The sequence below is a fragment of the Ammospiza caudacuta genome, chromosome 6 (genome assembly GCF_027887145.1).
Source record: "Ammospiza caudacuta isolate bAmmCau1 chromosome 6, bAmmCau1.pri, whole genome shotgun sequence".
Taxonomy (NCBI): Eukaryota; Metazoa; Chordata; class Aves; order Passeriformes; family Passerellidae; genus Ammospiza; species Ammospiza caudacuta.
Genome location: NC_080598.1, coordinates 62,610,300 through 62,624,740, shown reverse-complemented (window position 1 = coordinate 62,624,740; position 14,441 = coordinate 62,610,300). Strand labels below are relative to the sequence as shown.

Genomic DNA, 14,441 nt, shown 5'->3' with positions numbered 1-14,441 from the left:
GCAGTGTTACCCCGAGCCTGTGCTTTGCCCTGAGCATCTGTGTGAGAGGCTGGCGGCTGTGCAGGGTGTGCCTGTCCATGCCATGAGCTCATGGCTGGCTGGGTGCTGCTGTCATGAGCTGGGCCCTGCTGGGCTCCCCGTGCTTGGCTATTGTAGCTGCTGCAGCAGTGTATTGTAATGATCAACTTAATTACCCTTGTGCAAAATCTGCTTAATTACATATTTACTTTGGGGATTAGCTTTTCCCCGTAAGCATTCAATATTGACTTTGGCTGAGACAAATTTTCAAGATCTGCTTCCTTCAAGAGATGACTAATATTAGATCACTTGGTGCAGGGAGCTGGGTTTATCAAGTAGCTGTAATTAATCATTTTGAAAGCTCCAGCTTAGTTTTGAGCATCTGTGCTCTTTTTTTCCCCCCAAAAGACAAGCTTTTCTTCCCATCCCTCTCAGCCCTTCCAAAACTTTCTGTGCTGGATGTAATTTTAGAGCCTGTAATTTTCAGTGAGCTGTGTACACGCAGAAAATAAATACAAACTGGGAGGAGACTTAATGTTAAGACAACTGATGAATAATTAGTGTATTGAAGTGTTAGTCTTTTATTTGGATAACTTAATAGCCAAATTAGAGTTCCCAAGCCCTGCTTTCTGTGCTGCTCAATGCACTGTACAAATATATTATCACAGGAACTCCTCTCTGTCCAGAAATTATTCTATATAACAACTCTTGAGCCAGAGCCAGACTGCACACCAAGCTCTCTGCACTGTGGCAGGATGGCACAAGCCACCTTGTGCTAGCAGCTTCCAAACCAGCCAGGAATTGAGGTAAAACAACTTGAAATGAGTGAATCTCCTGCCCAGAGGCAAGGAGAGCCTGCCCTCTCCCTGCACCACTTGCATTTTGTTCCCTGTGCCCTGGGTAGACACATCTGTTTTCATTTTTCAAGCAGCAGTGGAAATATTCTGAACAACCTGGGTTAAATCCCTTGCCTTTCATTCCCCAAGAGGATGGGTGTCCCAGGGGACTCTGGAGTTGAAAAGTCAATTTTCTTGTGTAGAGGAAAATGGAGCTGTGGCATGTGCTTCCCATAGTGGGTTTAAAACTTGAGTTGGTAGATTGGGAATTGCACTTGCCTAATTAGTTTGGATTAAGTGTGGAATTTTTTTACAATATTAGGTGTTTGTTTTTTTTTTTTTTTTTTTTTTTTTGAGTTTATTTTCTATCTTGGAGCAAGCAGTCTGGAGAAAATTTGGATTCTTCCTGCAAAAATCCAGGTCTGTTTATACCAATCAGTTGTGAAATGGGGAAATCTGGCTTGTTTTGACCCCAAAGTTAGGTTTTTTAACCTTGTTCTGACTTTTTTTTTTAACTCTGTGGTTCCTGCTTTTTTAGAAAGAAAATACATGTAATGTTTGGGACAAAAATATTGTTTTCAGCAAATTATCCTGGAATCATCTGTTCTGTATAAGTGCCCTGGAAGTTTTATACCATCACATGTTCAAAATAAGTAACAGATCTGCCTGTTTCCCCATAAATGTATGGAATTTTCATGAGTGTAAAGCTGGGTTTTAGACTTCAAAAAGGAGTTTTGAAAATACCTGATTCTTTATGGCTGACTAAAATTCAGGGCTCTCTCCTGTCCTCTCCTCATTCCACTTCTGAAGCTGTCATAAATCTGGGAACAAAAGGAAGGTGAAATTTAACTCCTGCTTCCCAGGATAAGAATCTTAATGAATTATATTTGATTTATGAAAGAAAAAAAAAAGAAAAAAAGTGGAGTTCTGTACATACTTAGTGGTCTCTTTTTCACAGCCTCTGGAAGTGCTGTCTCATGTATTTCTGAAATCAAAAGCTTTAACTTTATGTAAGTGGGAAGGAAGAGTGAGGAGGATGAGCAAGGGAAGGGAATTATTCTCTCCCCACATCAGCAGACTGGCAAACTGCACTTTTCCTACCCAGGCCAACAACTTTGAAGCAAGTGGTAAATGATTCCAGAAGCTGTTCCATGCCTGATGTAGTTTGGTAATTTTATTAAAGCTACTTTGAGGCTGCTCTGTAACAAGGAGAAATCTTCTTTTATTATTATAATTGGTGGAGGAAATAACACTGAGGGAAAAAGTGTTCAAAACCTAATTTTTCTTTCTTTTTTTTTTTTTTTTTCCTTTCTCCTGTAGGTTTTTTTAAGAAATCATAGCTAAGGAAAAGCACAATGGAGTTTTACGAGTCTACCTACTTCATCATCCTCATCCCTTCTGTGGTCATTACAGTCATCTTCCTCTTTTTCTGGCTTTTCATGAAAGAGACTTTGTACGACGAGGTCCTCGCCAAGCAGAAACGCGACCTGAAGTTCCCGCCCAGCAAGGCCGACAAGAAGAAAACGGAGAAGAAGAAGAACAAGAAGAAAGAGGCTCAGAACGGGAACATCCACGAGTCGGACTCAGAGAGTGCCCCTCGGGACTTTAAGCTGTCTGATGCCCTGGGCACGGATGAGGAGCCTGTCCCCGCTGTCCCCGCTGTCCCCTCGGGGGGCACCGAGGCCCCCGCCGGCCTCAGGGAGAGGAAGAAGAAGGAGAAGAAGCACAAGGCCAACCAAGATGATCACGTAACTAAGGACTCGGAAGGATCCAAGTCTTCAGGCAAGAAAGTAGATCCAGTCCCTGTTACAAAACAGCCCACTCCACCATCTGAACCAACAGCAGCTAAGAAGAAGCCTGGGCAGAGGAAGCAGAAAAATGGAATGGGTATCTGATGTTGCATATGCTTCTTGCACAGAACGCCAAAACCGTGTTCTGCTTTTTTGCAAGGCCACAGAGTGTCTCTCACAACTGTTCTGCCTGATCTCTATGGGGCAAAGCTCCTTTCTAACCTTCTCCTTTTTTATGAGCTATTGCTTTTTTCCCCCCTGTTTTTCATCTGGCAGCAGTGCTCTGGTTTTCCTCCTCCCGGCCTTGCTTTCTTCTAGTAAAGATGAAGTGAAACAGAGTAGCTCATTCCTTTGCCTTGCTCTGTGGTTTGGCTGCTTTGCTCTCAATCAAAATTCTGATTACCCGAGAGAAGTCAGGAGATATTTTTGCTGTGTGCATTCTGAGCCAGGCAGTGAAAAAGCAGAGTCCTAAGAGTGGTTGCTCTGATAAGGGAGGGCATCTCAAGAAACCTAATAGCAGTCTGCAAAATAAATCACTCTAAGTGCAGGCATAATGCACAGAGAGGTGTTTGGTGGCTGATTCATGGATTGGTGCTTGATTCATTGCTGCCCACCTGCTACACCTCTTTAACTGAATGGAACTGATGCTAAAACTGGTCTGGCTGTTGTGACTGAAATATCCAACCCGGAACAGACCAAAAACTCTTCAGAATCCCTTCTGACTGTCTTGACCATATCCTCATCAGGATATGTCTCCATGTGGTTGTCTTGACTAGGAATAGAAGTGAAAAAAGAATAAAAATACCCAGTTCTAGAAATAAATGAAGCCCAAGATATTTGCAGTTTCCCTTGTGAGATGCAGGCACAGCAGGTCTGCACAGGGAGTGAGGAAAAAGAATGACATTGCTGCTTGATGTGGTAGATTTTTTCTTTTTCTGAAAAAAACCCCCAAAAAAAACTGGAGAAAAAAAGACCCACCCAGTACCAACAGAGAAAGTATCCAGTCTTGCTTGTGGGTGTTCTCTGCAAATCTCTGTGGCACAGTTAAAATGTGGTCTGCAAGCACAGTTCTGAGGGCAGCCACAACGAGCTCTTCTCCTTGATTACAGGAGCTGACACCAGAGCCCGGTGCTGTGTGTGTGTCAGCTCTGACAAGAATCTTAATATAGCACAGGCTGTCCAAAATGATAAAAAAAATCCTCACTAGAAACTGCTTTTAAAAAGAACAGCTCCCTAATGGGAAACACTTATTTTCTGCTTCTCACAGTCCCAGTAGCTATTGGGGGTGTGTGTGTTTAAAGTGCCCAAGTGGGTTCATGGAGGGGAAAAGTACACTTCTAAATAAGAAAATAATATGGGTAATATGTGCTGTCTGCTCTGTCACAGTGAAATCTGGATTGGAGTTGTTAAACTGTTCCTTGCATTGCTGTGTGTTCTGCTTGCACATGAGATTCCTGTCTTAAAAAATCACTGGGTGCTGTGGCTCTTGACTCTGCTAAACCTTCCTGTTGCTTTGGGGTCTCACCTGATCTGGGAATTGTGTGTTTGTGTGTGAGTCTATGTGTGTATGTATATGGGGATAAATTTGTGTTATGTTTACAAGATGTGAGTTTGTTTTCCTGGGATTGGAGAATTTGGTGATTCCAGATCTGCTGATTAAAAGGTAATGCTGAGAATATACAGAAGAGCATGTATTGTCTCAATTGTCTGTTGCAGATGATCAAGATAGTAAGACTGATTCTGTTGTATCTCCTGCCAAAAAGCAAGAGCCAGTGCTGCTCCACCAGGAGATAAAGCAAGAAAATGTGTCAGGGAAGAAGAAGGTCTCTGCAAAGAAGCAGAAAGTTGATAATGGTAAGAATCCAGTCTGTGACATTGCTCAGATAAACCTGACTGTTAAACCTTTTTGCCATCCATGCTTTAGTTCCTCTTCCTTTGGAAAAGGAACTCAGAGAATAGTAACTCTTGATTTGAAAAAGCAGGAATTTCAGGTAGGAAAGATTGCTGAGCTTGAGATCCTGGTAAATTTTATGAACATCTGGTACCACTGAGCATGGGATAATGAATGTTGTGAACCTTTCTGAGCTCTCTTGGATCCAAATATCCACCCTTGAGCGAGGAGTAATGAGCAGACTTGAAGTTGCTCTGAGCAAGGCATGTCTGGAGCTGCTGCAGTCATTGCCCCAAACAAGATTGCAGTTTTTTCAGCCAGTTGCTTTGACCACATTCCTCTCTTATTGTCCTTTTGTTGGCTGCCTCTTGCTCCAACAGAAACTGTTCATCTTTGCTCTCAAGGCCGTCACTGTTGTCATCCCCTGTTCTCTGCCAAGATGCTGCTTCTTGTGTCCTCTTGGCTCACTGTGCCTCTGTGTCTGTGTGTTTTTTTTTTTTTTTTTTTTTTAATTTTTTACAATGGCTGCTGTTGTGTCTGGCTTTTGGGCACAGGGTGACTATGAAGTTCTGTGGGGCCACCTTGTTAGCTCCTCAAGACTCTTCTCTGCTGGGGCAGCTGTGAAGTTGGAGCTGATGGGCTGCTCCTGGAGCACTGTTACCCACTGTTCTCTTTATATTTTGGTCAGGTTATCAGGGTGCAGATCTGTTGTGGACCTTGTTCAGTCCAGGATGGAGTTCCAAGCTCTATAGGGTTCCTGTATAGCTGAAAAACTCCTAAATGATTGCTGGAAAAAACCTACTGATGTGATCACCTTTTATGTGATCATTTTTTATTCTTGTGCTTTTCCTGATGGAAATATGTGCATTGCACTTTTTTAGGGGCCACAAACTTGTCTGTACAGGGCAGGGAATGTCAGTACCAGCTCAGCAGCAGCAAAGCTGAGCTGTCAGTGTTACAGGGCAATAGCTCATGCATTATTTGAATGCAAACTGTTTTCTTTTCAACGACTGAGTAAAAATGAGCTCTCGTGGACACCAGGATTAGCCAGGACATGACTGTGGGGATTTCATACTGCAGAATGTCTCACTGATATTAAATAGGTGTTGGAAGGGAGGGAAGCTCATAAGGAGAGGAAGGGAAAATATAAGAAGAGCAGCTGGTGGTTGTTTCTGCTGGAGGAGAGTTCTCACCTCTGAGCTTGCAGTGTACCTGCAGGTGTTTGCTGGCTGCTGAAGTGGAGAGGCACCAGGTGACACAAAAAGGTCCATCTGGCCCATTGCACTCCTTTTACAGAGCCAGAATTTAGGAGTGTTTCATAACTGCTCTCTGGCAGCCAGGAGTGCATCCTTGTTCTGCACTGATGCCCAAACCCTGCATCCCACCCAGTTCTCCTCTCTCTGTGCTGCTGCCTGGCATCTGCTGTCCCTCAGCCCTGCACTGTGGGCTGACTGGGGCAGGGATTTGCCTGCTGGCCCATGCACAGCCTCTGGCATCCTGCAGGCAGTGTGCAACAGGAGCTGGGCAAGCAGCAGCTGCAGCTCTGTCACTCCTGCTCTCCCCTCTCCTGCTTCTGTCTCTGCTGAGGAGCTCTTTGGGCAGAGGCTGCTCCTCACCACGGTGATCCAAGGGTGTGGGAGTGGAGGGCTGGGGTCAGGCAGTGCCTCTGAGCACCTCTCTGCATGTTAATGATGCCCAAACCTGCTCTGACAGATGAGAGATCTTCATTAAGGGCAGTGGAGTCTGCATGCAAAATGAGCTCGAGTGCTGCCCCTGCTGCATGCTCTGCCCAAGTGGCTGAGTTCACAGGTGATGTAATCCATGAAAATGCTGCCAGTGAAGTACCAGCTTTTAGCAGAATAGGGACAAAAGGCTTTATTCATGTTTTAGGGATGCTGAATGATTTTCTCCACAGCCACAAGTAAAATCGTTGATGCCACGTGCGATTTTCTTACTAAAGTGAAATGAAAGTCAAATGTAAAGGTTCTTCTCTTCTTGTTAAAATGCTAAAAGACAGCTTTGGAAGTAGAAATTTAATTGAAGCTATTAAATTACTATGCATTAGAGACCTTTATTTAATGGACTTACCTGAAGAGCTTTAATGAGTTAAACTGTGAAGGATAATAGAAATGGAGAGTATAATTAACTATTGAGGTTGGAGATTCTTTACTTCAACTCTTAATGTTGTGGCACCTTTTCTAAAAGTGTTGGTGTCAATTATTACAAAGCTTTAACCCATCCTGTGGACTTATGATTACAGTTTTGGTGGATGAACCTCTTATTCAAGCAACTACTTATATTCCTTTGATGGATAATTCTGACTCAGGCACTTTGGAAAAGCGTGAGCCGGTTGAAGTTGTAAAACACAATGTGAATGAGGGCATCCAGAAGGGCAGTGGCAAGAAACTGAAGAATGAAACGGATAAAGGTAAGAAACTGATATTTTAGTGTGTTTCTGGCATAGCCTGCTTGCAAAATTCAGCAGGGAAGAAGTGGGGGGAGGGGGATTCTCTCTGATGTAATGTGAAGAAGGGATTTGAGGAAAATGTTTTTGCAGGATGCTCTTCTTGTGTGTGCTCATTTCTGCCTTGTCTTTGGCACTGTGCAAAGGGCTCTGTGCCATCTGAATCCTTTCAGCTCTGACTGGGCTTTTGTGTCCCCAGTGAGCAAAGGGGTGATCACAGACCACACAGATGCAGTGAAGGGAGTTCACAGAGGAGAGTTCAGACATTGCTCACAGGGATGGGCTCCAAACCCAGGGCATTCAGCACAAGCTCTTGGGGTCTGCTGGAGGCTGGAAGGGCAGCCTGCATGCTCTAGGGCTGTTCATGGAGCTATCTGAGGCTGACCCAGTGCAATGCAGAGTGACCTGAAGCAGATTGTCAGCGGAGAGAGTCTGGCACTTTCCAGGGAGACTCAAATTTTTCCTTCAGTGCAGATAGAATTGCTTGGGACAGGAGGACTTCCTTCATACTCTCCCACAAATGCCTGGAGTGATTAATGAGCCTTGTGTTCCACTCTGAAGCTTTAAATAGGCCTCTGACCATCTCAAAGCCTGATGAGTTGAGACCTCAAGTTTGTGAGCAGCCAGAGAAAAGCCTGGCAGCTGAGCAGTGACACCCAGCTCAGGTTTGGGCAGAAGGCTGATTCTTCAGCACTGTCTGGTCACTCATTTTGCTCTTTGGAACTTCTCTGTTTAGTTTTGTCTTCTAAAATACCCCCTCCAAAGCTTTCTGGCAGCTCTTTAATTGGATTCCCACATTCCTGAGGCTCCTGTTGTGCTGCTGGCTCAGTGGCTGCACGTTTCTGTCCTGCAGCATCAGAGCCCCTCACGTGCTCCTGTCCCTTCTCATTTCCTCGGCACGCTGTGACCTTCTCCATGAACTCCTAATTCTCCTGTGTCAGCTGGGATTTGCCCTCCCAATATAGAAATCTTGCCCTGCTCTAACTGTAAGCTCCTTGGGTGCCAGGGCAAGGTCTCTGTGCCTTCAGGGAGCACAGGGCTGGGGCTGCTCCTGCTCCTGGCCCAGCTGGGATCAGTTCCTGGGCTGTGGTCTCAGCATCTTGGCATATTCCTGGTAGCAGCATCACTGGTGGTGTCAGTGCAGCACTGGTGTGAGCTGAAGTGAAGGCTTAGTTGGGTTTAGGACTAGGACAGAGTGTGCTAGAATTCCTCAGCACTCCCTCCCCATGCTCTGTCATTCAGTGATTTTATGCTTGGTAATTTCTTTCAGGGCATAGAGTCACTGCTGCTTTTTTGTTCTTCATTTATTTCTCAGACACATCTTTGGGTTTGATGTGTTAACTTGATTTCAGGGGCATGGTTGACCAGACCTGTCTCCATGATCTATGGGACAATTTCTGACCAAGCATCACTTTTGAGCTTCTGCTTTTGTTAATTCTTCCCATTCCTTCACACACTTTTGGCCACTGGTGAATATTTGACCGTGATATGGGGTGCCTTGGTCTTGTGCTCCCATTTCCTGGAGTCAGAGGGCCACCTAATGACCTGTTTATGAGCAGCCTGTTTGTGAGCAGTGGTTTTTGTTAGAGAAAACAGTTTTGTTTCAGTTGAATTGTCTTTCCTTGTGTGTGTCTCTTTAAACACTTGGTCAGCCATTAACAGGGATCTTACTGATTTATCTTCCTATTGCTGAACTCTTCTTGCAGCAGTTCCCTCAATCTAAATTTGGAAGTTAATATTTTTGTCTTCCATATATTGTAATCAAAAATGTGCCAGTTTTTAAATTAATTAATTTTCATGTGCATATTGCTTGTGCAGCCAGGCTGTCCTCCAAATTGAGAGCTCAGTTTAAATTACTGTCATGATACACTGGACAGGACTCTTAAATTTTTCACATTTATGCTATTTTTCTCCTCCAAAATCTGTGTCACGCTTTGTCTTCTTGCTAGCAGCACTATAAACGTTACCAACTGTGCAAACAGAGTGCTGGGATTTTCTCTTTTCCCAAAACTATCAGCTGGCAGATTGTTATCGGGTTTAAATTGGAGAGATGTTGTTTTTGCTGAATGTTCATGACCTCTTGCTTCTTGGCATTTCAGACTGGAATTAAATATAATGCATAATGATACCCCATCACATGCTGTTTCAAGGCAAAATAAATAATTCTGTATGGAGTCCAAAGTAAATAAACCCTCCCTTCTGTGTTGCAGAGAATGCTGAAGTAAAATTCAAGGATTTTGTAACATCCATGAAGAACATGATCTTCTCTGAAGACGAGGCCCGCTGTGTCGTGGAGGTGTTAAAGGAAAAATCTGGTGCAATTCATGATTTCTTGCAAAAGGTGAATGGCTGTGGAGTGTGTGGGGAGGGAAGACAAAACTGATTGAACAACCAGAAATTGGAAGGGGTGCTGTCAGATGAGCTCTGTCAGTGTGATCTGGGCAGAGTCTGCCTTTGGGACGCTCTCTGCAGCTGCTCTGGGCTTGCCTGGCATGCAGCCCTGAGCTGTCAGATGCCTTTGTGCTGCCATCTGCCATGCCAGGGCTGGCTCTGGCCACTTGGGAACAGCAGGAATGGCCGTGGAGGGCAAGAATCAAGCAGGAATGCTGCTGCTGACACATGTGTGTGTTGGCACAGGGAGGGATGGCTGGTGACTTTTGGGAGTGATCCTGCTCAAATGTGTGAATAGGATAAGCTGTGGGAGGAATTCAGAACTAATTCTGTGCTTTGCAAGTCTATACAATGTAGTTTGACTCCTTTGGAGATTTTTCATAGGATTGTAGGGCAGTTCAGGTTTGGAAGGGATCTCAAGGGGTTTGGAGTGCTCCAGCCTCCTACCTGAAGCAGGACCAGCTCTGAGGTCAGCCCATGCTTTATCCAGGCTGGATATCTTGAAGCCTTTAGGGAATGGCTGCAAAACCCCTCTGGGCAACCTGTGCCGGTGCTTGGCAGTTCTTTTGAATTCTTGTAGTCAAGACAGAAGAGAATGGTGTCCACCAGTTCCTTATCAATGCAGAATCTCACAATCCTTGGGGTGGAAGGGAGCTCTGGAGGCCATCCAGCCCAATCCCCTGGCCAAGGCAGGGTCACCTGGAGCAGGTGACACAGGAATGTGTCCATGTGGATTTGGAATGTCTCCACAGAGGGAAACTCCACCCCTTCCCTGGGCAGCTGTTCCAGGTCTGTGCCATCCTCCAGGGAAAGCAGCTTTTATTCACAATGAGGTGCAACTTGTGTTTCAGGTTGTGGCCATTGCTCCTGGTCCTGTTGCTGGGCACACAGCTACTCCTCCCTGCCATGACTCACTGTGGGTGTCACTTTGTGCTTGTCACATCCTGTGTGTCACACTTGAGCTCTTGCAATCCTGTATTCCTCTGCAGACACGGTACCAGAAATGCAGAACTGGCTCCGTGTCAGTCCAGTTAATGCAATATATCACAATAACAGCACACTTTGGGCTGGTGGGGGCTTCAAGGGGCTCTGCACTCCAGCTGCCTGCTCAGAACAGCTCCAACACTGAATTCTGAGCAGTTTCCTCAGGGATTTGTCCACTTGCATCTTGAAAACCTCCAAAGACAAAACCCAGTAGTGCTGCCCTTGGAATGGTGTTGCCTGTTTGAGCAGCCACCCTGCTTGCTCTGGTTTTTTCTTGTTTTAATGGAAGGTTTGGTGTTAAAGCTGAACGTTTAGGATGGAAACTGGGTTTGTAGACAACAAAAAAAAGTGGGTTTCTGTAGGTGGAAGTGTGAATTGTGTTCTCTCTGTAGCTCCTGCAAGTCCCTGACAGTGTGTTCGTACTGCAGGCATGCACATTACCTCTAAAGGAGAATTTCCAGACAAATTCAGGGTCCATTTATGGGACTGAGACTTCTTTCCTTCTTCAGTTATCAGACTTGAATGAGTGATGTCCGAGTGATCCATCGTCCTCCTCAAAGCAGCACCAGGTCTGAGATCAGCACAGGCTGCTCAGGGCTTTATCCAGTCTGGGCTTGGAACCTGCTAGGGCTGAGACTGAACAACCATCACACTTCCCTGAGTCAAATCTGAGCACAAACTCAGAGCATTTGTGCTCTTTATGACATTTATTTCATTTATAGGGCCAGTATGCTAGGGGATTGTTCCTTTAGGTCTATTCCCTGGAGTATCTCTGAAACTTTTTGTGTCAGTGTGCCAGCAGAAATGTAGCTACATGAGCTGGAGGCTCTAGTGGGAAGTGGAAGGAGACACCAGATCTTTTTCCCTTTGTGGTGAGATATTCCAAGCAATTACATTTGTTGGATTGTATCTGCCCTGAGTGTGGGCTGGACCAGCTGATCTTGGAAGTCCTTCCAACCACAGTTATTGACTGATTCAGCATCTCTGCATCTTTTCCCATTATTTCTCTTAATGGCTGTTCTTTTCCAATGGGAAGCACCTTAAGAGCCCATTTACCCTCTTAATTGCTTTCCATGCTTTCTAAATGCATTTCTTTGCCTGGTGAATCCATTAGTGGCAGAACTGGGTACTGGTGGTGCCACGTGCATCGTGCAGATGGAAAAATTGGGAGCAGGAGGGAGTGTTTCCTCCTCTCAGGTTTGCTCTGCTGCCTTTTAGTGTGCTGTGCCACTACTTGTGGTTATTTTTATGTCATCCTGCTGCAGGCCAGCAAGGCTGAGACAGCTGCAGCTCTGCACCAGCTCCAGGACAAGGAGAAGATGCTCACAGCAGTGAAGGAGGAGGCAGCTGTGGCAAAGGAACAGTGCAAGCAGCTCTCCCAGGTAAATACTGAGGTGTTCATGGGTGAAGAGAGGAGCAGGGGTGTGGAGGACTAGCAGCCAGCAAATGCTGGCTCACTCAGCTAAACCAAAAGATAGGATATTTATTTTTACTGAAAAAGCTTTACCAGACACTATATTTGATTTTACAATGTATTTATGCAGTTACTTTCCAGTAGTTTTTCCAGAGAATTCAATTTACTGAGACTTGTAAGCTGAGCTTGTTTTTCTTTTCAAATGATTACTTTAAAAGCACTTCCTTCACCACTATGAGACTTTCTGTGGATGCAAATATGAAATGTCTTTCCTGCATCACAGTTTTAATTTGGTCCATAGTGTGGCATTCACGTGCCTGTGTGTTTCTAGGCACAACAATCATTGGTTTTCTTCAAGAAGGAAGATACAGAAAGTGCAGAAGATACAGAATATTGCCTGCTTAGCCCCTGGAGGTGCAGCTCTGATTGCTTTGGACTTAGAGGGATGCTGATGCATCACTGTCAAAACTGCTTTATGAAAATGTTTCAGAGGAAAACAGTTACAGTAGACCAAATAGTGAGGCAGATATGAGAATTTTGGAGTCCTGGGAGAAAGATTTGTATGTTTTGGCTGGTCTGGAAGCACATGAGCATTAGTCTCAGGAAAGCCACGTCGTGGGACATAATTTGGGCACAGAAAGCTGGGTTGGCCAAAGGTGGGAGTAGAGTGGCCAGAGAATGCAGGAGTTAGGAGATGAGAGGGGGGTGTTGTGTGAGCTCTTGGCAGGGCACAGCTGTTTACAAGTGGGATTAAGAGGTTTGGGATCAAGAAGTTTGGGATAGTCAATGTCTAACTAGAGAGAGAAGGGGCTTGTGGTGTGTTTGAGGGGAAAAAAGAAACTGGCTCAGGACTGCAGAATAAAATTGAAGAGAGGGATCTGCTGGCTGAAGGAGCAGAAGGAATGGATGAAGGAATCTGAGTGTGGGAAATGCAGATGTGGTTGGGGAAAAAACACCTGCAAAGTGGTGCTTGTGGAGGAGAGGCAGGAGCTGTAGGGAGGTGGGAGTCATTGTGGGGGTTTTCCCATCTGAATTGGGGAAGGGAAAAGCTGGGAGAAAATGGGTAAAAGCAAAGTTGCTGCAATGTTGAAGTATCAGGACAAACAAGGGATAAAGCTCAGCTTGACTGATAAAAGCTCTTATCTATCTCCCAGTTAATGTGTTTCTCTGAAAACACTGTCAAAAGCTAAAGGTGCTTCAAGGTGCAGAGTGATTCCTGCAGGGATCTTGATGAAGATAATACATGGAGAGGGTAAATGAGAGCAAGAGCTGAGTACCTCAGAACTCAGAGGTGTTTGGCAAAACACAAACCAGGGAAAAGTTAATCTTCCCAGGATCTCTGGTTCTGCCCTGGCAGGGTAGCTGGGTTATTGAGAGCTACAAGTGAATGGTGGGTGAATGATGTAGGGGTACAGGAGGCTGCAATGTCCTGGTGCCCTTCTTTTAATTGCATCTTAGTTTAAAAAAGCATGGAGAAAGATTTGTTTCAAGCTCTCTATATTGTATTTGCAAAAGTGCCCTAAAACTTGGAGTTTGATCTACAAGACAGAATAGCTTTTATTTAAACTAAAAGGTGAAAAAGACTGTAATTACTCCTAAGAGATAGAGGGTATTCAGGCTAATAATTTAGAGCATTTAAATTGTGTCAGGACTCCCTGGCAGTGTTAAGAGTTGTGTGGCTGAAAACACCTGAAGCTGGGGTGGTACAAATTCCTATTTGTGTGATGACAGCTGCTGAAAGCTGCACTTAATGGTTTTGCTTACTACAGCAAGTGCGTTTATATTGCAGAGGAGCAGCTCTGTGGATTTCTCAGGTGTCTGGGTTGAATTACTGGCTAATAAAAGATTAAAAAGCAATGTGTATTTTCATCTGAAAGCTGTAATGTGGCATCATGCTGGTGGGATTCAGGGCTTCTCTGGCCTTTGTAGTGCACTAATACCCCATCTCCTGTGGCAAAGCTGTTGGCTTTGCAACCTGCTGCAAAGCAATTACTTTGCTCTAAAGTGCTCTATTTTGCCACGGTGCTTTACCTGTTCTTCATTTTGCTAAACTTGGGATGAAAGTCTAAGTTTTGTCCTCTGTGATGTCTGTGGTTTTAGTTGTTAGGACTCTGATTTGGCCAGACTTGATAGAAATAAGGCTCCCATCTCTTCTGAGACAACACAAGATCAGTGTTTAAATTGGCAAACTTTTTAATAAATGTGAGATTTATGATGATACAGGATCAGTGTAAGGTTTTGGAAGTTTGGTTTGATTCTGTAAATTTGCTGAATGAAGATTGGATGCTGACTTCAGGAAGGTTGTGAGTTCAATCGTCACACCATTAAATGTTGGTTTTTGAATTCTTTTTTCCCTTGTTGAGGTTGGGATTCAAGGTACTCCAGATGATAGTTTGCATTCAGATTAGGTGTTTATTAATTCTTATTTATGTTACAGTTTCACAGGTAGTGAATTGTACAGTTCTTCACTAACTAGGTATAAAATGGTTAACAATCTTTTGCTAAAGGTTTTTTAAGGCTAAACTATCCAATTAAGGAATTACACCTAAATTATTTTCACTTTTAATGCAATAACTAATCACTCCAAATCCGCAATGCAGACTTTTCTGTCCAATTGCAAAATACCACCCAAACCCAAGAAGAAGGAGTAAGA

At 44.4% G+C, this 14,441-nt stretch overlaps 1 protein-coding gene across 11 annotated transcripts in view; it reads left to right on the top strand.

The window, feature by feature from the left end:
* Positions 1 to 2,174: 2,174 nt before the first annotated feature.
* KTN1 (kinectin 1) overlaps positions 2,175 to 14,441 on the top strand; it is a 57,171-nt gene continuing 44,904 nt past the window's right edge. For 10 of the 11 annotated variants that reach the window (XM_058807575.1, XM_058807568.1, XM_058807577.1 and 7 more), the window contains exons 1-5: positions 2,175 to 2,741; positions 4,361 to 4,498; positions 6,796 to 6,963; positions 9,210 to 9,340; positions 11,640 to 11,756. In XM_058807575.1, the coding sequence (XP_058663558.1) occupies positions 2,210 to 2,741; positions 4,361 to 4,498; positions 6,796 to 6,963; positions 9,210 to 9,340; positions 11,640 to 11,756 (1,086 nt within the window). In that variant the 5' untranslated portion in view covers positions 2,175 to 2,209. The remainder of the gene's footprint in view (positions 2,742 to 4,360; positions 4,499 to 6,795; positions 6,964 to 9,209; positions 9,341 to 11,639; positions 11,757 to 14,441) is intronic. The other variant, XM_058807565.1, reaches the window with a different exon arrangement.